The following is a 23,465-nucleotide window of genomic DNA, read 5'->3' on the forward strand; positions in this document are numbered from 1 at the left end:
GCCATGGGATCATGGTGGATGCCCCTCTGCTGTAGATGTGGCAGGGAGGGACAAGATTGGGGACAACACAGAGATGCCAGCTTTGGGCTCTTCTTATCCTGAAACCAGTGGTTTCAGTCCAGCAGCTGCTGCTGGTTCTTTGATTCTTCCAGCTGCTGCACAGCTGGATGTTTCTGCCTCCCCAAACACATCCCCCATAAGGGAGTGCAGCGGGTGCTGCCCCTGCCCACACCAGCCCCACTGCTGCCTGCAGGTGATCCATGTGGGACGCCGAGTTCCCACTGCTGCTACTTAAACTTTGATGAGCTGCAGCCGCAGGAATCCAGGCCTGGCATTAACATTTGATGTGGTCACCCTGCGCCTGGGCACGTGTGTGTGCAAGCACGCTGCTGGCACCGCCACGGGTCACACGTGTGGCACATGCAGCCCCTCTCGCCAGCTGTGTGTGGGCAAGTGTGGCACCCTGCACGTACCTGCCACCCGGCATGGCATAAGGAGTGCCCCTGCGGGCTCTGGGCTCCTCACTGCTTCCCGGCAGGGCTGTGGAATTTGGTCTGGTGTTGGGTCCCGTCCTTGCGTCGCTCCCCTTAGGGCTGTTCCCACTGCTGCCTTGGGCTCTGCAGAATTCTCACCTCTCTCAGTGCCGCCCTCTGGGCTTCATCCGTCTCCGTGCTGACCGGAGGAAGAGGCTGATTCCTCAGGGAGGGGCAGAGGAAGCCCTGAATCTTGGGGAGGTGGCAGGGTCCCGTTTTGGGGAAACAGTGCTTCCCCTGCAGAGTCCCCCTGGGGGGATGCTCCCAGCACCAGGATCCCTTCCCTGCTCCTTCGGAAAAGTCTCAAGGCTGGCGTGGTGCATCCCTTACATTATTCATGGCTCCGTGAGCTGGCGGTTGGGTTACAGCCGGATCCCAGGCACCGGCACCGCGCTGCCGACTCGCGGGGTGCGCGGGAGGCAGGAGCAGCTCCGCCGGGCTGCCCCGGGCCGCTCCCACCGCCCCAGCGCCATGCCAAGCGGGGGAACCACGCACGGGCATGTGCCTCGCCAAACCCGGGCACAGGTAAACAGCCAGCCGGGGCAGGCGGCGGGGTCGGGAGCCGGGAGCAGGCTCCTGCCGGCACAGGGCATCATCTCCCAGGGCCCCGCTGGGGCCGGAGCATGAGCGCCTGCCGCTGCCAGGATGGCCGGCAAGAAGGGGGAAGGCAAAGGGAAGGCGGGCAAAGGGAAAGGGAAGGATGGCAAGAAGGGCAAGAAGGAGGATCCCAACGAGTCGGAGGATGCTTCGGATGCAGAGCTGCTGAAGGCAGAGGAGAGCGAGACGGAGGTGGTGGAGGAGCAAAAGGAAGAAAAGGAGGAAAAGGAGGAGGAAAAGGAGGAAAAGCAGGAGGAAAAGGAGGAGGAAAAGGAGAAAAAGGAGGAGGAGGTGGCTGCAGAAGAGCCCAAGAAGGGGAAGGGGAAGGGGAAAGAGAAGAAGGGATTGCCCAAGGCAGGAGTGGCAAAGAAACTGGGCCTTGGGAAGAAGGTGCAGCAGGAGACGGAGGAAGAGGAGGGTGACAGCGATGCTGCAACAACCAAGAAGAACATAAAGGGGACCTCCAAGCTGGTGATGGGGCTGGCACTCGACAAGAAGAAGAAAGGGGCCAAGGGTGCAGAGGCCAAGGGCCAGCCCAAAGAACCTGTGGAAGCCAGCCCGGTCGAGGAGGAGGCGGCAGCGGCTCCGAAGGCCCGGGCAAAGCGGAGCCTCCGCAGCACCTCGAGGCTCTTCATGGGCTTCAAGAACCTGGGCTTGCGTCGGCCCAAGAAGGGGCAGTTCAAGAACACCTCCCGCTTCTTCTGGGGGCTGAACAAGCACAGCACCAAGAAGAGGAAGAAGAAGAAGAACAGAGCGGTGCTCAAGTCCACCTCCAACCTGATGATGCGCTTCAAGGAAGTGGGGAAGAAGAGGAAGGAGGAGGCCAAGAAGGAGCCACCATCGAAGCCATCCTTCGTGCTGCTGCGGGGCGGGCAGGACCCCGAGCACAGCGCGTCGCTCTTCCGCCGGCACCCGGAAAGGAAATTCAAACCCCGGGCACAGGTGCTGAGCAAGGCGGCCGCAGCCACGGGCTGGCTGGCCAGGAAGGTGCTGTCCCGGCGCGGGCGGCTGGTGGGAGGCAGCCGGGCGACTGACACGGCCTGGCTGTCCCGTATCGGTGCCAAGAAGCTGCCGTTCCCCGCGGAAGATGAGATCCTCAGGCACCGGGCCAACATGAAGCGGATCCCTGGCGGTGTCGGGGTGTCGGCGCCCGGCACTTCGCGGCAGGGCAGCATGGTGAGGCGCCCATCCCGGCGGCGCTCACAGCGGCGCTCCCAGAGACGCTCCCAGCGCGGGGCCGCGGAGCCGCCGGTGCCACCGATGCCGCGCTACGGTTGGGCCGAGGAGGAGAACAGAGCCTTTGGCCGCCAGCGAGGCTACGGCAAAGAGGATGGGGCCTATGGCTCCCGCCGTGGCTATGCCAGGAAGGAAGATGGAGCCTATGGGCCCTCGTACAGTCGCCCCAAGGAGGAAGATGGAGGATACGGCTCCCACCGTGGCTATGCTGAGGAGGACGGAGGCTATGGCCGGTGGCGTGGCTACAGCAGGGAGGAGGATGGAGTCTATGGCCCCCAGCACAACTACTCCGAGGAGGAGGAAGGCTACGTGCAGAACCCAGGCTACCCAGCAGGGTATGGCTTTGAGGACGAGGTACCGGCCCCCTACTCTGACTACCCTGGCTATGAGACTGATGAAGAGTATGACTCCTACGGGGGATTTTGGGAGGATGGAGACCAGCCAGGGCACCCCTACGGCTACTCAGAGCTCGAGGATGAGGGGCAGTTTGGCGGTGGGTCTCCCCTCCTGTACGATCCGTACGGCAGCGACCCGGAGTACGGTGAGGAGGCAGCGGGGCCCTTTGGCTACAGGGGGGACCCCTACGAGGACTTTGGGGAGCCTTTTGCCGGGGGGTACCCTGGGGGTGAGTACCCCGAGCATCGCATCCAGTACAGCGAGGGCGGGTGGGCGCCGCACGCCCAATCCTCCTGCAACCCCTATGCCCTGGGCCTGGAGGAGATCGCTGAGGGCGAGGAGCCCGAGGAGTGGGAAGAAGAGGAGGAAGAGGAGAAGGAGTATCCCTTTTCCATCCTGAGCGCCTCCTCGCTTCGGGGCATGCGGGAGACTCTCTCCTCCAAGCTCTCCCTCAACAGGAAATTCAGGCTCTTTCCCCGACCCCAGGTCAAGCTTTTCGGCACGGACCGCCTGGACGTGCCCCTCCCGCCGTCCCCCCACCTGCCCGCCGCCCGTGACGAGGACGACTACGACGAGTACGAGCCGCCGCCGCCCCCGGCAGCCCCCGGCCCCGCCGCATCCCCGGCACGCCGGGTTTCGCCAGCGCGGGCGTGCGGGAGCCCTCTGGGGCAGTTCCTCCAGCGATCCCTCTCCATTCCTCCCAGCCGCCCACCGCGAGGTGCCGGGGGATTTCGGGGACCCCGCACCCCCCAGCTCTCCTACAGGCGCTCCAGCCGCAGGCAGGCGGGGATGGAGAGCGCCGGTTTGGGGGACCGGGACCCTTCCCCACCCTGGGGGCAGCCCCCTCCCCGGGAGCCGGGGGCTGCGCGCCCGCCGTCGCTCCGTAACCCCTTCGCCAACCCCGGGCGCTCCCCATCGCCACCGCCCGTCCGTCCGCGCCCCGGCAGCACGAGGGGCGAGGGGCCACGGCGATCCCCGTCCCTCGGTGCCAGCCTCCGGCGCTTCGGTCCCGAGCCCCCCGCCCCGCCGCCGGTCGCTCCCCGCTCACCGGGGCCGGGGGGAAGGCGCCTGGGGGGACCCGCGGTGGGGAGATCTTTGTCATCGCGCCGGAGCAGCCCCCCCGGGCTGCCGCTCCCCCAGGCCTGGCCCCGGCTTCCCGAGCCCCCCACCAAGGCGGTGAAGCCGCTGCAGAGGTCCCCCTTCCTGGGACCATCGTCCCGCCCCGGCAGCCGCCGCCTCGGCCCCTCGTGGGATGAGGAGCTGCCCCCCTGGCAGGGCTCCCCACGGGGACCCGCCGGGGTGCCCCCTCCGCCCAGCTCCGCTCCCAGCACCCCCAAAAGTTTCATCCAGCGCATCGGGCAGCCCCTTGCCGGGATGGCCCCGCACTCCCCACCACCGAGGCCATCTGCTGAAGCGGGGGGCCGCAGCCTCTCCAAGGGGCGCTCCGTGGCTCAGTCCCTTGCTTCGCTGCTAGTAAAGAGCATAGGCTCCACCAAATCCCCCTCCTCCTCACCACCCACCCGCCATCCCTCCACTCGCTCGCCCTCCTTGCCCCGGCGCCCATCCCGGCGGGACGGGAGCACCCGCAGGTCTCCGAGCCCACCCCCGGGCCGCCGGGGCTGGGCCGACGTCGGGCGCCCCATCCTCCCCTCCAACCCACGTGGCAACCGGAGCCCCTCACCGCCCCGTCGTGCAGCTTTCCCCCCGCCCCACGGGCGAGCCCCCGGCTCCCCGGTCCTCCCTCGCCACGGCGCTCGTCCCCCGGGGCTGGCGGAGCCCATCGAGGGTGACGGGGCGGCCGGGGAGGAGGGCGCGGGGCGCTACGCGGTGGTGACGCCGCAGGTGCAGAGGTTGGGCTCCTTCCGGCGCGCATCCCGCATGTACAAGCAGCACTGGTCCACGCAGCACGTCGTGCGGGTGCGGGAGATGCCCGACACCTGGACAAGCGAGCAGGGTCTCCCCCAGCAGCCCACCCAGCGCGGCCGGCGGTGGGCGGGCCAGTGGGGAGCCGACATCGCCCGATACCTGTGCCAGCGCCCGCCCGCGGGGGGCTGGCGGGACAGGCACCCCTGGGCTGACCGCTACCTGGGCAGCAAGCAGCCCTGGCGCAGCAAGGTAACACCCGCGGGGAGCCCCCTCGGGGGGATGGAGCCGGGGCTGAGCTGGCAGCTGGAGGGACACGGGACAGGGTGGAGAGTTAAGGTGCCTGGTGGCTCTCCCGAGCACGGGTGCAGAGGGGTTGCAGCGCGCACAGGATGGAGGGTAAATGGCTGTGGGTGGTCTGGGTGCTGGCGGGGGTCCTCCCGTGGGGAGCAGACTGGAGGAGGGGATCATCACCTGTTGTGTGTCCCCCCCACGAGCGGCCCCTCTGGGGACACTTGATTCTGGCGTATGGAAATGGAGAGACCCGATCCGGCGGGGACAGGTGCAGGTGGCACGGTGACCCGGCGGGGTGTCCGCTTTCCTGCCCACTGCCTGGCCGGGCGCCAGCACACGCTCCTGTGTGACACCTGTCCTGCGTCACCCTGCACGTGGCCGGGGGGAGCAGCCTCAGCCCCCTCCATCACCTCCACTGAAGGTGATGCCCACGGGAAGCAGGACCAGGATTCTCAGGACCAGGTTTTCCTGGGACAGGCCCCAAGGTGGCCTTGGGTGGCCTCACATTTCTGTGCTGCAGCACTGCTGCTGTCACCTACTGCACAGTGCTCTTTTTTGTTTTGGGGCTGTGGGGTGTTTTCTTGGGGTTCCTGCCATGGCTGAGTGTGTGTCCTGTGGTTTGGGATTGCAGATGGTTTTGGGGTGGTGGTGGTGACAGGGTGGGACATCTGAGGGTGTTGGCACATCCATCCCTGCCGTGATGGTCGCTCCATCCTTGCAGATGCAGTCACTGTGCAGCTTGCCCATCGTGCGGTACCAGGAGCCCCAGGAGGAGGATGGGCTGGAGGACATGACCCAGCTGGAGTGAGTGTCCCTGACCCTGCTACCCCACCCCATCTCATCCCAACATGGGCTCTGCTTCAGCCTCCTGGGCCTGGAAATGCTGGGGTCACTGTGGGGACAGCAGACACTCCCTTGTCCCTCTGTCACCCCCTAATTCAGCCTCTGCTCCATGCCAGGGACCTCCAGGAGGCTGCAGTGCTGAACAACCTCCGGACGCGGTTCGAGCGCCAGCTCGTCTACGTAAGCTTAGGGGGACACAGCCTCCCCCAAAGACTGCAGGTGAGGGATCTTTGGGGAATCATCACCCTCTGAGGGCTCACAGCCCCACACCTCTCTCTCTGGCAGACCTACATCGGCAGCATCCTGGTGTCGGTGAACCCGTACCGGCTCTACAACATCTACGGGAAGGAGCAGGTGCAGCAGTACGAAGGCAGAGCCCTGGGTGAAAACCCGCCGTGAGTACCACGCTGTCCCCAAACGCCCCGTGGGGTCACTCCCAGCTTCCATCCCCGGGTGGCACCACACCCCCCCTGCTTCTCCCCACCCCAGGCACCTCTTTGCCATCGCGAACGTCGCCTACTCCAAAGTGATGGATGCCAAACACAACCAGTGTATCGTCATCAGGTGGGACATGGCTGTCCCCACGCACAGCCCCCTCGGGTGGCCCCTAATCAACACCACCCTAATTGCTGGGTCGCTGCCACCAGCCTGGGGATGGTGCTGATGGGGATTTGGGGACATTTGGGGTGGGCACCCCTTGCTTGGCCGGTGATGGGCCCAGCCATGCCCCCACTCTGTGTTTCAGTGGGGAGAGTGGCTCAGGGAAGACTGAAGCCACCAAGCTGATCCTGAGCTACCTGGCAGCCGTCAGCCAGAAACGCAGCACTGCCCCACAGGTAGGGTGCTGCCCTGGCGACATCCCTGAGTCCCCATGTCCCCATCCTCTTCTCCCTTCCCTCCCAAGTGCTCTCTTCCATCCCTCTTCACGGCTCTGCTGCTCTCTCCTTGTCCCAACGCTTCCGCCTGGACCACGGCAGATCGAGGTACGGAGGGGACACATGGGCTGGGATGGTTCAGGGGGACAGAGAATCGTGATGGCATCTTGGCCATGGCACCCCAGCTGCAGGGGAAAGGCGGGAGGGACAGCAGGAAATCAGTGCATGCACACGAATGGAGTCTTTGTGCTCTCTCACATCTTCATTTAACATGGCTGTGGTGCACACCTCAAATTTGTGCACCCACGGGTGTCTGCATGGATCATGGGGTGGCAGGGAGGGTGGCAGAGTGACAAAGGGGTGCCCTAGCCTTGGGGACACCCCATGGTGTGCTGGGTGCCCAAGCTGATCCCCCCAGCTCTCCCCATCACCACAACAGATCCTGGAGGCGACCCCTTTGCTGGAATCCTTCGGCAACGCCAAAACCGTGAGGAATGACAATTCCAGCAGGTTTGGGAAATTTGTGGAAATCTTTCTGGAGGAGTAAGTAATGCTGAGTAATACCTGTGTGTGGCTGCTCCCACCCTATATCCCCTACTGCCCAACCCAGCCCCTTGGCCCTGGGAGGACACATGGGGATGTTTTTGGGACAAACCTGGTGGTGGAAAGGTGATGACACCTGAGGACAGGTGGCAGTCCCTGGGGTAGGGATGTTGTGACCTGGCTGGCACCTTGCCCATTCCCAGTCCCCATTCCTGTCCTCATATCCCATCCCATCCTCTCTCAGCCCCACTGATCCTGATGGGGGGGTGCCCAAAATCACCCCAGGGTACAACACTCGAGCCAGGTGCAGACCCCTCTGCCCACTCATCCCTGGAGGGGGGCACTGGGGGAGCAGCACTGACCCCCCATTTTGTTGGGGGGCATTGGGGCATGGGTGGGTGCATTGGGGGGCCACAGCACCGAGGTTTCCAGCCAGATGCCCTCTCTCACCCCTGCAGCGGTTTGATCTGCGGTGCCATAACCTCGCAGTACCTGCTGGAGAAGTCCCGCGTGGTCTTCCAGGTGTGTGCTGAGGGGGTCCTGGGCTCTGCCTCCCACTCTGCCCCCTCTGCCACCCCCTCCTCAGCTCTATCCTCTGCTCTCCAGGCCCAGAGTGAGCGCAACTACCACATCTTCTACGAGATGCTGGCAGGGCTGCCGTCCCAGCAGCGGCAGCGGTACTGCCTGCAGGGCGCCGAGACCTACTACTACCTGAACCAGGTAGAGTGTCCCTGCTCCCTGGCCTTATTTTCGGGGGGCTGGTGGGTTCCTGAGTCCTCAATGTGTGGATGAGGAGGATGCTCAGGGCAGGGTGACCCCCCCATGCTGAGTGCTGAGCCCACCCTGGGATCACTGATGGACTGAGGGGGCTGTGCCAGGGTGGGAACTGCGAGATTCCCGGCAAGGACGACGCTGAGGATTTCCGCCGGCTGCTCAACACCATGGAGGTGCTGAACTTCAGCGTGGACGAGCAGAACAGCATCTTCCGCATCCTCTCCTCCGTCCTCCACCTGGGCAACGTCTACTTCGAGAAATACGAGGTACCCCGCGGGGAGCCGAGCTGCGCTCCTTGGGCGTGATTTGGGATGCGGCCACTGGGGGATGCCCACATCCCACGGCATCGCTGTGTGCTGCAGACCGACTGCCAGGAGGTGGCCATGGTGGTGAGTGCCACGGAGATCCGGACGGTGGCTGAGCTGCTGCAGGTGTCCCCCGAGGGCCTGCAGAAAGCCATCACCTTCAAGGTGACGGTGAGTGCAGGGGGACAGGCTGGGAGGGGTCTCTATTCGCTAAGGACCGCATCTGATGTTGCTGAAACTCCATCATGGCATTTCCCAACCAGGAAACGCAGCGGGAGAAGATTTTTACCCCTCTGACTGTTGAAAGCGCTGTGGATGCCAGGTAGAGGGCAGGGGGCTGCACTGTAGAGGGTGTGTGTGTGGGACGGTGTGGGAAGAGAAATGCCAGCAGGGAAAGGGGATGATCAGGTCCCTCAGTGTGGATTAGACTCTGTGGTGATAAAAACTGATCCACTGTGGCAGTGGAGTACACTGGTGCCACTCCAGAGCTCCAGCACTTCTCTCTCCCCTCCCAGGGATGCCATTGCCAAGACCCTCTACTCCCTGCTCTTCAGCTGGCTCACGGACCGCATCAACAAGCTGGTGTACCCGCGCCAGGAGGCCCTCTCCATCGCCATCCTGGACATCTACGGCTTCGAGGTGAGCAGGATTCATCCCACCTCCATCCTGGCTCAATCCCAGCTCCATCCTCACAGGCTCCATGGATCTTCCTTCTCGCAGGACCTCACCTTCAACAGCTTTGAGCAGCTGTGCATCAACTACGCCAATGAGTACCTGCAGTTCTTCTTCAACAGGATTGTGTTCCAGGAGGAGCAGGTGGGGCTGGTGGGCAGTGCTGGGCTCTGCCCCAGTGCTGGGCTCTGCTGTGGGGCCGGGGGCACAGGGCTGACCTGGTGCCCACGCTGCAGGAGGAGTATATCCGGGAGCAGATCGAGTGGAAGGAGATCCCCTTCAGCGACAACCTGCCCTGCATTGACCTCATCTCCCAAAAACCCTACGGCATCCTCCGGATCCTGGATGACCAGAGCTGCTTCCCCCAGGTGAGGGGCTGCCCAGTGATGAGGTGCACCTGGGGAATCACCGTGGCCCAGGGCTGCTCTTCTGAGCTGTCCTGGACAACCTTGGAAACCCCCCTGGGTTCCTCCAGGCTGGATAAGCCCAAAGAGTCAGAACCATCATGGAACCACAGAATGGTTTGGGTTGGAAAGGACCTTGGAGATCATCTAGCTCCAACTTGGTGCTGAATAGCCTGACCTGTGTCACTCCTGTGTCCCTTCCCAGGCCACTGACCACACATTCCTCCAGAAGTGTCACTACCACCACGGGACAAACCCGCTGTACACGAAGCCGAAGATGCCTCTGCCCGAGTTCACCATCAAGCACTATGCAGGGAAGGTGACCTACCAGGTGTGTGAGGTTGGGATGTCCAGCAGGGATGTTAGGGTGGGTTAAAGAGCAGGTTAATCCTGCACCAAGGAGAGAAATGCATCTCTGCAGGTCTAGCAGGGGTCCTGGAGCTCCTTGCCTCACCCTGTCATCCCGCTAGGCTCCTCACCATGAGGTTTTGCTATTTGCCAGGTTCACAAGTTTTTGGATAAAAACTATGATCAGGTCCGTCAGGATGTGCTGGACCTGTTCCTCAGCAGCAGGACCAAGGTAGGGCCCTGCCTGGGGCTGGCTCTGACACTGGGCATCAACAGCCCCCTTCCATACATCCCTTCCCATGTCACCAATTGTGTCCCCACGGCCAGTGAAGCCAGGGGGAGCAGAAGCAGAGGATGCCTCTGGCTCTACCCAAGGGATCCTCTGGGCTTTGACCCCTCAAGCATTTGACACAAACAGGCACATGGGCTGCTCCTGTGCTTTGTGTTATCCATATCCTCATCCCCATCCAGGCAATCTGGCCACAATTAGGGGATGCAACTCGCTCAGGAGTGGGCTGTGCTGTGAAGAAGATTTGGGAGAGCTGCACCATCCTGGGCACCCTCTTCTCTCACCTTTCCTGTCTCCCCAAGGTGGTGGCCAACCTCTTCTTCGGCCACGCCCAGGTGCTGGCCCGGCAGAGGAGCCTCCTCAGGAGGAGCAGCACCAGGACACGGCGCTACAAGGCTCCCACCGTGGCTGCACGGTTCCAGCAGTCACTTCTGGAGCTGGTGGAGAGGATGGAGAGGTCAGGGTGGGCAGGGTGGGAGCTGGACCTGAGCCCGAGGTGGCTGGGCTGGCTTTGCCCCCTGTTCCCTGTGGCTGACAGGGTCTCTCTGTCACAGGTGCAACCCCTTCTTTGTGCGCTGCATCAAACCCAACAACAAGAAGGTGAGAGCGGGGCTGTGCCACCTGCCCTGCTGGCACCTGGAGTGTCGTGGGCACAGGGAGGTGGGGGTTTGCCCATGCAGTCACTGATGCTTCTCCTCATCCCCACCCCAGGAGCCAGGGCTCTTTGAGGCTGACGTGGTGAGGACCCAGCTGCGGTACTCAGGGATCCTGGAGACCATCCGCATCCGCAAGGAGGGCTACCCCATCCGCATCCCCTTCCTCGTCTTCATCGACAGGTGCCTGGGGGCTGGGCACTGCCCTCCCAGCGAGGGGAGACCACAGTCTGTGGGTGTTTTGGGGGCAGCATTTGGGCTGGTGTTCCCCCACACTGGGAGCTGGGAACATCTCATGTTCCCACACAGCCCTGGGAGAAGCTGCATCTCCAGGTGCAGTGTTTGTCACCACGGGGAGGGTCTGTGCTGCTGTCCCAGCGGGCTCCTGTGTGGTGACAGTGTCATGGGCTCACCCAGGTATCGCTGCCTCGTTGATATGTGGTCCAATGTCATTCCCAATGGAGCCAACTGTGTGGAGATGCTGAGGAGCCTCTGCCCCGTTAACCCCAGCATGTACTACGTTGGTGTCACCAAGGTACTGTCCCGGGAGGGGGCTCGGTTCTGGTGATGCCCTGGGAGTGGTGGTGCTGCCTGGAAAGGCTGACCTTTCCAGAGACTAGACAGAGCAAAAGGAATAAAATAGGTATTTGTTGAAAGGATACAGTTTGGGCACTGCAAGAGCCCAAATTAAATCCCAGATGGATCCCAGTCATGAGTTTTACACTTTTCTAGGTTTTGGTTCATCTACATATCTACATATTGGGGTCAATTATCCAACCAGGCTATGAAGTCTCAACCCCCTGGCTTTCCTCTTTCCCTCACCATTGTTTATGCTTTTTGGGTACCAGTTATCCTTGATTCTCTAGCTAGAAAGGAATTGTTTTGTCCAATTACCCCGTGAAAAGAACTTACTAACACCTAATAAGAAGTTTCAGAGTTACACACTAAGCAGTAGAGATTCTGAAAAATATAAAAGCTAAAACCCAAGGCAGGGAGCTCATGGCCTCACCCCTGCCCCCAGCTCTTCCTGAAGGAGCAGCTGTACCAGGCGCTGGAGAGCAAGCGGTGCCGTGCCCATCACCTGGCCGCGCTCACGCTGCAGCGCTACGCTCGCACCTTCTTCATCAAGCGGCGATTCCGCTCCCTGCGCCGCAAGATCGTCCTCCTGCAGAGCCGGGCGCGGGGGTACCTGGCCAGGTGGGGGTCCCTGGGGGTGGCGGGGGGGCTCTGGTGGGTGGCAGAGGGTGACGGGTGCTCTCCTGCAGGCAGAGGTACCGGCGCATGAGGCACACGCTCATCAAGTTCAGGTCGCTGGTGCACATCTACGTGAACCGCCGGAGGTACCTCAAGGTGAGCTGGGGGCTGTCACGTCCCAGGGGGTCCAGGGGACACGCTGCCACCGTGCTGCATGGTCAGTGGTGGGTCTGAAGAGGACACAGTGGCATGTCCACACCGTGAGCCCACCCTGTCACCTCCTCCGTGTCCCACCCATTTTTGGGGTGAAAACCGTGCTGATATTGGGGAAGGGTCAATGTCAACCCAGGGAGCTGTGATGCCTCAGGGTAACCCTTCCTCCGGTGAGACTCAGCATGGTGCTCTGCTTGCAGAGGAAGGAGGATGCTCGCCGTCGGGCCGAGGCGGAGAAGGAGAGGATGAAGCAGGTAAAGATGTGGTGGGAGCACAGGTGTGATGCCTGTGCAGCCCGTGCTGCTGTGCCCTCAGCCCTGCTCATCGCTGCGCTCCTGGCCGCGGCACCCGAGGGTGCTGGGGCAGGGATCAGCACACAGCATCCCTGTGCTGCGGCGGCAGGAGCTGACGCGCAGGGAGGTGGTGGATGTCACCCACCTGGAGATCCCGGCCGAGCTGATGGGGCTGCTGGAGGCGGCTGCAGGTGAGCGGGTCCCGCACCACCATCGCTCCCAGCCCCTCGTGTCCCCCCCGACGGCCGTGCCGTATCTTCCCGCTGTGCCGCAGCCGCTCGGGAGGTGAATGCCGGCTGCGTGGTGCTGGTGCCGCCGCCGGCGCTGCAGCCCGACCCCCAGCTCACCCTCCCGCTCGACATCAACGACTACCCCATGGCCAAGTACGTGCGGGGCCACTTCCAGGTAAGGTGGGCGCCGCGGAGAGCTTTTCCCGACGGGCAGGCAGCTTTTGGGGAGTCCCTGGCACCCCGGTCATGGTGGAGCAGTGAGGTTCAGGGTCCCCCGTGGTGGTTTCTCGCATTGTCCCACTGGGCTCTGCCCCGGCTCCCACCCTGGGGACACCACGGGTAGCAAGAGAGGCTGGATCCGGGGTGGCTGTGGTGCTGTGGGGAGCTGGCTGCCACCTCCCTCCCTCCCCGTGGGTTCCTGTCGTCTCCAGAGGCCGGGGGGACCCTGCTGAGGTTATCGGAGAGAGACCCGCTGAGCCCTCCTGGACGCCCGACGCGGGGCGGATCCGGAACGCTGGGGCGGGAGACCAGGTCGCTTTGCTCCCGGGACCCCGGCCCCACCCACGGTCACTTTGCCCCATTCCTCTTCCTCATCCCCGTTTTTGCCCTGTGTTTCCCAGTCCCCGGCATCCTGAATGACAGCACCGGGGCTGGATAAGGCTCTCAGCCTTGCCAAGGTGTTGGCATAGAACCACTGAATGGTTTGGGTTGGGAGGGACTTAAGGACCAATCTGTTCCACCCCCTGCCATGAGGGCAGGGACACTTTTCCACTAGACCAGGTTGCTCCAAGCCCTGTCCAACCTGGCCTTGAACGTTTCCAAGGATGGGGCAGCCACAGCTTTTCTGGGCAATGTGTGCCAGGGCCTCACCACCCACCTCTGGTGCTGCCAGCACAGCCTGAGCCCCTCCCTGCCCCACTCCCAGGAGGCTGCTGGCCCCATCCTTCACCCTTTGGCAGCCCCACAGACTCCACCCAGCACCAACACCATGCTCAGCACCATGGGGCCAGCCCCTCGCGGCCTGAGGCTGTCCCCAGGTAGCCATGGGTGCGGGTGTCACCGCAGGAACCGGCATTTGGGATGCTGACGGCCCCACTGAAAGCCCCCCTCACCCGGCTGGATGAGGAGCTGTGCCACGAGGCTCTCAGCCTCTTCCAGCTGGTAGGTGGGATGGCACAGGATCCGCCACCACAGCCCCCTGCCCGCTCTGTGCCCGGGTCAGAGGGAGGACCTGGCTGTCCCTGTGGCAGATCCTGCGGTTCATGGGGGACCCAGGGCTGGGCGGCCCGCAGGAGACCCTCTTTGGCAACTACATCGTGCAGAAGGGGCTGTCGGTGCCAGGGCTGCGGGACGAGCTCCTGGCACAAGCTGCCAACCAGGTGTGGCGGAACACCAACGTCAACAACGAGGAGCGGGGCTGGCTGCTGCTGGCCGCCTGCCTCAGCGCCTTCCCCCCGTCCGCCGCCTTCGACAAGTACCTGCTCAAGTGAGCTGGGGATGGGCTCTGGGACGGGGAATGGGGGTGAGGAATGGACTGGTGTTCATGCCTGGGAGCACTGCTGGGGCTTTTCAGGGCTTTCCTGGCACCTGTGGCTCAGGATTCTGCCTAGGCCCCAGCTGGCTCCTCCATGATTGCTTGGGACAGCCTGGCACACATGGCCAGGTCCTGTTGGGAGTGCTCTTAGGTCCCTTTAGGATCCCTCTGGACAAGCTGGCATATGTGCCCATGTCCCTTTAGGCTCCCCAGGGCCAGCCTGGCACATGTGCCCAGGGATACCGGCCAAGTCCCACTAGAGATGCTCTGAGATCCCTCCAAGATGCCTTGGGCCAGCCTGGCACATATGCCCAGGGTGCTGCCAAGATCCCTCCAAGGGTGCTCTTAATCCCAGCCTGGCACACATGATCCTGCCCACATCCCTCCTGCAGCATCCTCCCTTGCCCACAGGTTTGTGTCTGACTACGCCTTCGCTGGCTACAAGCCGGTGTGCCAGCGCAAGCTGATGCACGCCATGGCTCGCTCCGAGCTGGGCGCCGCCGCCGCCCGCACCTTCCCTCCCTCGCTGCTGGAGTGGACGGCGAACCGGCAGCAGGCCAGCATGGCCCTCGACCTGCACTGCTTCAACGGTGAGGGCAGCGTGGTGCTGGGGCACGGTGCTGGCCAGGGTCGGTCCCAGTGTGACCACATCCAGGGGCAGCAGAGACTGGTGGCACCCGCTCACTGCCTGTCCCTCCCCAGGTGACCAATTCTCCTGCCCCATCCACTCCTGGAGCACAGGCGAGGACCTGGCAGGGGATGTCCTGAAGCTCAGGTATGTGGTGGGTACCCAGTGGGTCATGGTGTCACCTGGGGCTGTGTTTGGTGTCCCCAGGATCTGGGAACCCGAACGCCCAGCTCACGGGCGGGGTGTCCCTGTGGAGGCTGTGCCCATGCCCAGTGTCTGGTTGTTGCAGAGGGCTGGCAGAGGGCTGGCGTGGCTGGACCGTGGCTATGAAGGCGGGTGCACAGTGGGCTGAGCTGGCTGGACACGACTATGTCCTGGACCTTGTCTCTGACCTGGAGCTGCTGCGAGGCTTCCCCAGACAGAAATCCTGCTTCCTCATCGCGTGGGATGGGAGCGAGAGCCACAGCAGGGACAGCCGGCCGTAGGTACCCGGGCAGGGACGGGTGCCCCACTGTGGGGCTGGATGGGTGCTGGCAGGGATGGGTGGGCTCCTGAGGGGAATCCTGGCACCCAGTGGGTGCTCAGTGAGTGCATCCTCCCTCTCTGCAGGGTGCTGGGACACGGATTTGATTTGGATGAAGTGCCTCCTCCCCCAGCTGTGAAAGCTCCCACACTGCCCTCGATGGAGGCATATCACTCCCATGGTAGGGCATCATTCCCCTCAACTCCTGTCCCCCAGCATTGTGACAAAGCCCTGCCATGCCAGTGGTTCATGCCTTGCCACTCACAGATGGGGAATTTGGGGAGCAACGCAGCCAGAAGGGTCTGGACCGGTACCTGGACAGTCTCTTTGACCCCGTGCTCTCCTACGGCAATGGGGTGAGAGGGGTGTCCCCCTGCCCGAGGCATTTTGGGGTGCAGCTGGCTTGGCCACTGTGCCCTGACCCCTGTCCCCCAGGAGCTGGAGAAGCCATCCATCCTCTCACAGAGGCTGAAGGGAGGAGGTGGAGTGGGAGGGGGGAACAGTGGCACTGATGCCAACCAGAGCGAACCTCCCGTGGCTGCAGAGACACGTCAGCCGAGGGGTGAGCGCCTGAGTACATCCCCAGCCAGCTCCCTGCCTCAGTTTCCCTGTCTGATCCCTGGTGTGGGGAGCATGCCCACAGCTCTGACTGAGCTTTCCTCTTTGCTGTCACAGGCACGGAGCCAGACACATCCCCACAGCACCGGGCAGATGTCAAGCAGCCACCCGGACCCTCGGTCAGTGCCATGGGGCCGGGAGGGGTTGAGCCCCTTCTCTGCTCCAGGGCTCCTCTCTGGGGCAGCCCCTGGGGGTGGGAGCAGCTGGAGATGCCAGCTGTTGATAGCATCGTGTCCCTTGCAGGGCAGAGTGGCAGAGGGGACACCAGCCCATGTCCCCCACCCCCGGCCCTACTCACAGAAAGCCGGTAAGGGGTCCCGGTGCAATGGGGTGGCCACAGGGGCTGGTGGCACTGAGCCAGGGCCCCTGATCGTGTGTTTGGCTCCGCAGCAGCCGTGGCCAGTCGGTGGCCGGGAGAGCCAGTGCGGCATTCCCGGCTCAACTCAGAGCATTTCCCGCGGCCCACGCACGACATCCGCAACATCATCCGGCAGTGCCAGCCAGCCCCGCGCGGCTCCCAGCCCCACAGGTACACCCCGGGCCCCCAGCCAAGCCTCGGGCTTCTCCTGCCTGGGGCTGCATGTGCTGGTCCTGATGCTGGGCTGTAGGGGATGATGGGGTGCAGCTGATGCTGGGGTTCAGGTGATGTCGGATGCTATCTTGGCAGCAAGCTCTTTGGGAAGAAGCTGGACCCCCATGAGGAAGCCATGCAGATCCTGAAGGAGCAGCTCTCAGCAGCCAGGGTGCCATCAGCTGTGGTAGGGCTGTGGCCACCCCCGTGTCCCCCTGTCCGGGCTGGGGGTGTCACTGGCACTGACCACGAGCCCCTCCGTGCCTCACAGGGGCCCAAGGAGGTGGTGGCTGCGGTGAAGCCGGTGCCTAGTGCCAGGTACCAGCCGCGAGCACCCCCAGGACGTCCTGCAGCCACACGGCCCCCAGGTATTGCTGGGCAGAGCTGTGGCACTGGTGGGGCCACAGTGGAGCGAGGCACTTTGTCCTCCCAGTGGCACAGCTGATGCCTGGTGGGATAACTGCTGTGTGTGGCTCAGCCAGAGAGCTGCTCCCCGTTCCTCAGTTTCCCCAGTGGAGGCAGCTGTTGGTGGTTCCCCCCAGGGATTTTAAGGCTTTCTGTCCCTTTGCAGTGTTTGTGTCACGGGAGCTCCCATCCGAGGCACAGCAGGTCCAGACACAGCTGCACCGCAGCTGCAGCGAGGACTTCTACACCTACCACAACGTGCCCTGGAAAATATTCATCCGGAAGGAGGTGCAGATTATGGGGACACTTGGGGACAGGCTGGTGCCAAAGTCCTACCGGGATAAGGGAGTTTACACCAAGCCCTGGTCTATCTCCTGGCAGGTTTTCTACCCCAAGGACAGCATCAACAGCCCACTGCTGCTCGACCTCATCTTCCGGCAGGTGAGGCACTGATCTGGCCCCACCTGGAGTTCCCTGGGACATGGGATACTCCCCAGTGGGGTGATGATTTACTCATCCCACTGTGGCCATCGGGAGCTGGGGCTGTTGCAAGCTGGAGCTGGGGGGCTTTTTGCTCCTCCCCACACAACCCTGCTGCTCCTCACCCCCTTTCCCAGATTTTCAATGATGTGCTGTCTGACACCTGCATCCGGATCAGCCAGGAGGAGCGGCTCCGCCTGAAATCCCTCTTTGGTAACCCTGTGTCCCGCTGCTCCCTGCTTGGGGGCTCACACCCAGCCTGTCCTCATCTCCTGGCTATCTCCAAGCCAGGACTGGCTCTGCTTAACCCTGGGTAGTTTTACCTCCAAAAGCAACCACCCCCCTGTAATTCAGTGCTCCACAACATCACAAGTTGTGTCAGGTCTCAGCCAGCTGCTTGGGGGACACACATGGGAAGGGCATGAGCATCCCTGCTTTCCCTGGAACTCTGCCCACATCCTCTGCAGGGAGGGGATGCTCACAGGAGGTATTTCCCCCTCCCCACAGCGGAAAACAAGCTGGACTCCTTCAGCCCCGTGGCCACGGAGAGTGTCAAGAGGGAGATCATTGCTGCAGCCCGGGATGGCTGCGAGGTTTATTTCTCCCGTCTCTTCCCTGCCACGGTGAGGGTCCAGCTGTGGGCAGGCCAGCACGGGGGGCACAGTGTCACCGTGCCCCTGGCTGAGATGCTGTCCTGGCCCCCAGGGCAGCGTGGGGACGGGTGTGCAGATCCTGGCCGTGTCCCACACTGGCATCAAGCTGCTGCGGGTGGTGAAGGGCACCAATGTCCCCGGGGAGCAGCTGCGGGTGCTGCGCTCCTACAGGTAGGGGTGGCCAGGGTGGGGTGGGTGCTGTGGGTGCCACAGATACCGGGTGTTTCAGCCTACCCTTGCCCTGCCCCAGCTACCCCGACGTGCTCTTCGTGACCACCCCATCCAGGAACATGCTGGAGTTCAACCTGCGCAGCGAGAAGCTCATCCTCTTCTCCCCCAAAGCCCCCCAGGTCAAGGTCATGGTCGACCACTTCATCACAGAGCTCAGGAAGGTGGGGGCTGCCCTGGGGCCAGGGTGGGTTTGTCCTGGGGGTCAGACCCTGCCCCTGTGCCTGTATTTGGGGGGCTGGGGTGGGCAGAGAAGGGCACCCTATGAATGGGACTGTAGCTGGATTTGGGAGAATGGTCCTGAGGCTGCGGGTGCTGGAAGTCCCTGTGCTGGGAGGGGTGTGGGTGTCCCTACGTGCATGGGCTGTGCCAGACCCCCTGTGCCCAGGACTCCCAGTATGTGGTGGCTGTGAGGAACTACAGCCCGGAGGACAGGCGCCAGCTCAGCTTCCACAAAGGGGACATCATCCACCTGCAGTCACTGGAGCACCCTGAGAGAGGTGGGGTGTGCCAAAATGCCTTTGATGGGGGACACAGGGGCAGCAGACTGATGGCTTGCCCTGCTCTGGAGGTGGCTGTGCACTTACCTTGCACCCTGTGACACCCCATGTCCCCATGGTGTCCCTGCAGACCACTACTATGGCTGCGTGGTCCGCAAGAAGGTGATGTACCTGGAGGAGCTGAAGACAGACACGCAGGATTTTGGTGGGTTCCACACTGTCCCCGTGTGTGTCCCTGATGTGCTCTGAGCTGTGTCCCCTCCTGAGTCTGGGGCACAGGGCAGGGTCCTGCCTCTGTCACCCCTCAGCAGGATGGTTTGGGGACTTTTTGGCACTGACCCGATGCAGGGAGATGCTCCCCTGCAGGTCCCACCCTGGTGCCACCCATGTCCCTCAGGTGACAGGCTTTGTGCCCCTGGTCTGTACCTTTCCCTTGAGTGATGCCAAACTGCATCTGCTTCCAGCCAAAACCCATGACCCAGATCCCTGAAAAGGGCTGGAGGTGCAGAGGCAGGAGGGAGCAGGCAGACAATTTTAGGGGTGACCCCATGGTCAGCCCAGTGCCATCCCCACCATCTGTCTGGCACAGGGTGGAAGTTTGGGGCCATCCATGGCAGGTCAGGGCTCTTCCCTGCCGAGTACGTCCAGCCGGTGGCAGCGCCTGACTTTGTCCATTTGCCTGCGGAGAGGAAAGAGGAGCCCAGGGACAAGCAGGGCAAAGTGGCGGCTTCAGCAGCCGTGGCTGTGGCTGTGGCCTCCACTGCTGCTGCCCAGGAGCTGGACAGGAAAACCGAGGTGGGTCCTGGCCCTGGGCTGTGCCCGGTGCTGGCTGTGCCCGGTGCCCACTGCCCTGCTCCGCAGGTGTCCCCAGCCAGTGCCACCTTTGTGGAGGGTCCGGAGGGAGATGGTGTGGAGCAGCTCAGGGATGTCACCGGGGCCTGTCCCATGCTGGCCTTTGCCCAGCAGCATTTCCGTGCGGCACGACGTGGGACCATGTGAGTGTCCAGCAGTGGGACAGGGATGTGCCATGGTGGGGACACCTGTGCCCACCTCTCCCTTGTCCCTCTGCCAGGGACTCCCGTGGGATGAAGGTGCCAAGTGTGCTGGAGATGCTGACGTTCACCAAGGTATGGGGGAGTGCTGGGGTGCCCTTGTCCTGTTGTCACCTGCAGGTCCCTTTGAGGTCCCAGCAGGGTCCCAGAGCTGGCCCTCTCTCCCCAGATTCCTATTCAGGAGTCACTCATTGAATTTGTGGATGGTGGCCTTAACAAACTGGCTGCTGAGGCTTTCCAAGGTAGGCAGGGACATGAGTGTCCTGTCCCCCTGTCCCTCAGCCATCCCCAGCCCTGTCCTTGGAGGAGGGAGGGGCTGGACTGGGATGGGCAGAGGGGGTGTCCTCGGGGAGTTTAGTTCTGGTCCCACTGCTCTGTGTGCCCAGGATGTGCACACCCAGGAGAGCGTGACCATTGTCCCTGGGGAAGGGACATGCTGAGCTGTGTCACCGTGTGGCTTTGTTGTCCCCAGCTGTGATGAAGTTCATGGGTGACCACCCCCTGCGGGGACAGACAGAGCTGGACACCGTCTGCACCATCCTCAAGGTAAATCCATCACGGGGGTGTGAGTCCTGGGGGTGGCCTGGCCAGGGGGTGGCAGAGAGGTGGCAGCTGTGCTTGTCCCCCAGCTGTGTGCGGAGCATGATGTCCTGAGGGATGAGGTGTACTGCCAGATCATCAAGCAGATCACCAACAACACCAGCTCCAAGCCGTGAGTCCCTGCACCCACGTGGGACAGCAGAGGCTGGCACTGGGACATTTGTGTCCCTGAGCTGCTCCAGCCTAGAGGGACACCTGGGGACCTCATCCTTGCAGAGGGCTGTGCTGGGTGCCACTGTGGGCATCCTGGCCCTGCTTAGGGGATCCCTGTTTCCACAGGGACAGCTGCCAGAGGGGCTGGAGGCTGCTCTACATCCTTGCTGCCTACTACAAATGCTCTGAGGTGCTCCGGCCCTTCCTCGTGGCCTTCCTGCAGGATGCCAGCAGGCACCCGGAGCTGCCTTTCCACGGTAGGGGCAGTGCCCACCTCAGGGTGCTGGCTGCATGGTGGGGAAGGACACCCCGGGTGTCACAGAGCTCAGGAGGAGCTCTAACAGAGCCAGCATGGCAGCTCAGCCCCATCCTTCATCCCGGTCCCTGCTCCTGGCAGGCATCGCCAAAGCCTGCGAGCAGAACCTGAGGAAAACTCTGCAGTTCGGCGGCCGCAGCCTCTTCCCCAGCAGCATGGAGCTCAAGGCCATGGTGGTGAGGCCAGGGGCTCCTGGGTGCCTGTGGGGTGGAACAGGGCTGGTGTCAGCTTGAGATTCCGCCCCAGAAGTTCTGACTACCCACATAGGGTCAGGTTATCCCTGTGGGCTTGGGTCTCCCTCTCTCCTCTCATCCCAGCGGGGAATGAGCTCTGTGGACATGGAATGGGCTGGACAAAAGGGGCAAGAGACAGGATGATCCCAACGGGATGATTCTTAGGGATAGCTGCAGGATTTGGGGTTCCTGCTCTGTGAAGGGCCCCCCTGCACCCCAACATGTCCTTCCATGCAGGCTGGACGTAGCGCCAAGCGCCAACTCTTCCTCCTGCCCGGTGGCATCGAGAGGCACCTCAAGATCAAGACGTGCTCGGTGAGCCAGAGGGGACAGGAGACTCAGTGCACCCCAAGATTATGGTGACACCTCAGAGGGTCACATATGGGGGGCTGCACCCTTTAGCTGTCCCTGCTGTGGGACTTCATCCTCTGGGAAAAGCAGATCACCTCTAGGATGATGCAGGACAAAAGTTGGTGGCCCAGAGCACAGCAGGGGGACGTGGCAGTGTCCCAGCTATCTGTCCCTGTGCCCAGGTGGCTCTGGATGTCATCGAGGAGCTGTGCTGTGAGATGGGGCTGCAGAATCCAGAGGCTTTGGAGGAATACATCCTCTTCGTGGTGACCGACAGAGGTGAGGAGCTGGCAGGGAGGGGACAGACAGGACAGGACAAGACAGGATGGGACAGCCATGGGACACTCAGCCTCCTGGGTGGCACAGGGCAGAGCGTGCGGCCACTGACCCGCCGGGAATACGTCCTGGATGTGGCTGCTGAGACAGAGCTCCGGGACACCAGCTACACCTTCTGGTGCCGCCGCGTGGTCTGGAGCCAGCCCCTCAAGTTCGACAACGAGCTCTATGTCACCGTCCACTACAACCAGGTCGGGCCACCCCAGCAGCCTCCCCCAGGGCCACCTCCCTGCCTCCCTCAGAGCGTGCCCTGTCCCCAAGCCGTGTCCCTGTGCTCTGTTTCCCCCCACCAGGTGCTCCCTGACTACCTCAAGGGCCTGTTCACCGTCCTGCCTCCGGCGAGGTCGGGAGAGCAGCACTTCCCACACGTGGCCAAGCTGGCCGCCCTCCAGCACCGAGCCAAGGACCGCCACCACCTCCCCACCGCGTACGGAAGGGGACAGGGCACCTGGAGCGGGGGGAAACAGCTGTCCCGTGGGATTTGGGACCCACTGGCCAGCGGTGGTCCTGACCTGGGGTTCCCCACAGGCGGGAGATGCAGGACTACGTCCCTCCGCAGCTCTTCCGCCTGCTGAGGCCGCAGTCGTGGCTGCAGATGGTGACCCAGCACGTGCAGCAAGCCCAGGCACTCAGCGCCCACCAGGCCAGGGCACAGTTCCTGGGTGAGGGGACAGCCATGGGGACAGGGAGGTGACATTCACAGGGACATGGTGCTAATGAGGATGTAATGCTGCCTGGAGGGTGATGATGATGGGGATGGGATGCTGCTCTTGTCCCTGCAGAGGGCAGGAGGGATTGGCAGGACAGGCCAGGCTGTTTCCAGGTCCCACTTGGGACACCCATTTCCCTGGGGACTGGGCAGATGGGGGTGGCAGTGGCCACTGAGCCCCCGTCCTGTGCCCTGCAGGGCTGCTGAGCGCCTACCCCATGTTCGGCTCGTCCTTCTTCTACATCCAGAGCTGCAGCAACAACGCCATCGTTTCACCCTGTATCCTGGCCGTCAACCAGAACGGCCTCAACTTCCTCAGCAAGGACACCCACGTGAGTGTGGGGCTGTGTGGGACACAGGGAATCGTGGAATGGTCGGGCTGGAACAAACCTTAAAGTTCATCCAGTTCCACCCCCTTGCTATGGGCAGGGACACCTTCCACTAGAAGCAGGGACCAAGCTGGGGTTCCTGGTCCCCTTGGAGGGGTTCCCAGGGCACACTGGCCACCCCTCTGTCCCCGTCCCAGGAACTCATCGCCAAGTTCTCGCTGAATGAGATCCAGTGCACGCGGACGCAGCGGCCGACGGCCGGATCCAGCTATCCCTACGTGGAGATCACCCTGGGAGACCTCCTGGCCCAGGGCATCACCCAGCTGCAGCTGGAGCAGGTCTTGGGGACATGGGGACATCGGCAGGGAGTCTCACAGGGGCGGCACGGCCACTGACCACCGGTGTGTCCCTCTCCAGGGCCTGGAGCTGTGCCGTGTGGTGGCCGCGCACATGGAGAGGCTGCTGGGTGCTCGGGAGAAGAGGCAGACGCTGCCGCCCAGCGAGATCACCCTGCTCTGAGCCCGCCATGGCCTCGGACCCCATGGGGGACACAGGGCGCAGTGACCACGGGGTGTCCCCAGCTTGGCCAGTGGCCACTGTCCCCCTGTCACCAACCCACTGTTTTTCTGAGGTTTTATACACGCCCGGGAGCCCGGCATGACTCGGTGTCCGTGGTTTTGTGTTGCGCTCG

General features: G+C 63.0%; 1 protein-coding gene across 1 annotated transcript; it reads left to right on the forward strand.

Moving 5' to 3' along the window:
- The first annotated feature begins 1,910 nt into the window (after positions 1–1,910).
- MYO15A (myosin XVA) lies at positions 1,911–23,432 on the forward strand. Its single transcript, XM_042779786.1, has 63 exons — positions 1,911–4,877; positions 5,641–5,723; positions 5,879–5,942; positions 6,048–6,157; positions 6,252–6,326; positions 6,508–6,598; positions 7,077–7,180; positions 7,639–7,702; positions 7,787–7,900; positions 8,059–8,220; positions 8,317–8,430; positions 8,523–8,581; positions 8,775–8,898; positions 8,980–9,075; positions 9,168–9,299; positions 9,541–9,666; positions 9,838–9,915; positions 10,275–10,429; positions 10,527–10,572; positions 10,684–10,808; positions 11,043–11,160; positions 11,647–11,822; positions 11,891–11,975; positions 12,233–12,286; positions 12,435–12,516; positions 12,600–12,730; positions 13,621–13,716; positions 13,806–14,041; positions 14,501–14,679; positions 14,792–14,864; positions 15,007–15,198; positions 15,327–15,421; positions 15,508–15,596; positions 15,676–15,802; positions 15,916–15,977; positions 16,102–16,165; positions 16,249–16,387; positions 16,526–16,616; positions 16,701–16,797; positions 17,001–17,122; positions 17,216–17,275; positions 17,452–17,527; positions 17,822–17,937; positions 18,020–18,138; positions 18,218–18,359; positions 18,584–18,695; positions 18,826–18,900; positions 19,285–19,490; positions 19,557–19,690; positions 19,768–19,822; positions 19,917–19,989; positions 20,220–20,293; positions 20,377–20,459; positions 20,627–20,757; positions 20,898–20,992; positions 21,287–21,364; positions 21,583–21,679; positions 21,767–21,927; positions 22,030–22,163; positions 22,265–22,398; positions 22,644–22,777; positions 22,972–23,112; positions 23,192–23,432. Exons 1-63 carry the CDS (start codon positions 1,911–1,913, stop codon positions 23,291–23,293), a joined length of 9,729 nt encoding a protein of 3,242 aa, XP_042635720.1. The 3' UTR covers positions 23,294–23,432.
- The last annotated feature ends 33 nt before the right edge of the window (positions 23,433–23,465 follow it).

Source organism: Catharus ustulatus, chromosome 16 (genome assembly GCF_009819885.2).
Source record: "Catharus ustulatus isolate bCatUst1 chromosome 16, bCatUst1.pri.v2, whole genome shotgun sequence".
Taxonomy (NCBI): domain Eukaryota; kingdom Metazoa; phylum Chordata; class Aves; order Passeriformes; family Turdidae; genus Catharus; species Catharus ustulatus.

Excerpts from the sequence above, each read along its gene's own strand:
- MYO15A (XM_042779786.1), top strand. The coding sequence starts at position 1,911 with ATGATGCGCTTCAAGGAAGTGGGGAAGAAGAGGAAGGAGGAGGCCAAG. Across the intron at positions 11,976-12,232 it reads ACCGCCGGAGGTACCTCAAG|AGGAAGGAGGATGCTCGCCG; the intron begins GTGAGCTGGGGG and ends CTCTGCTTGCAG. Across the intron at positions 16,617-16,700 it reads CCAGGGTGCCATCAGCTGTG|GGGCCCAAGGAGGTGGTGGC; the intron begins GTAGGGCTGTGG and ends CGTGCCTCACAG.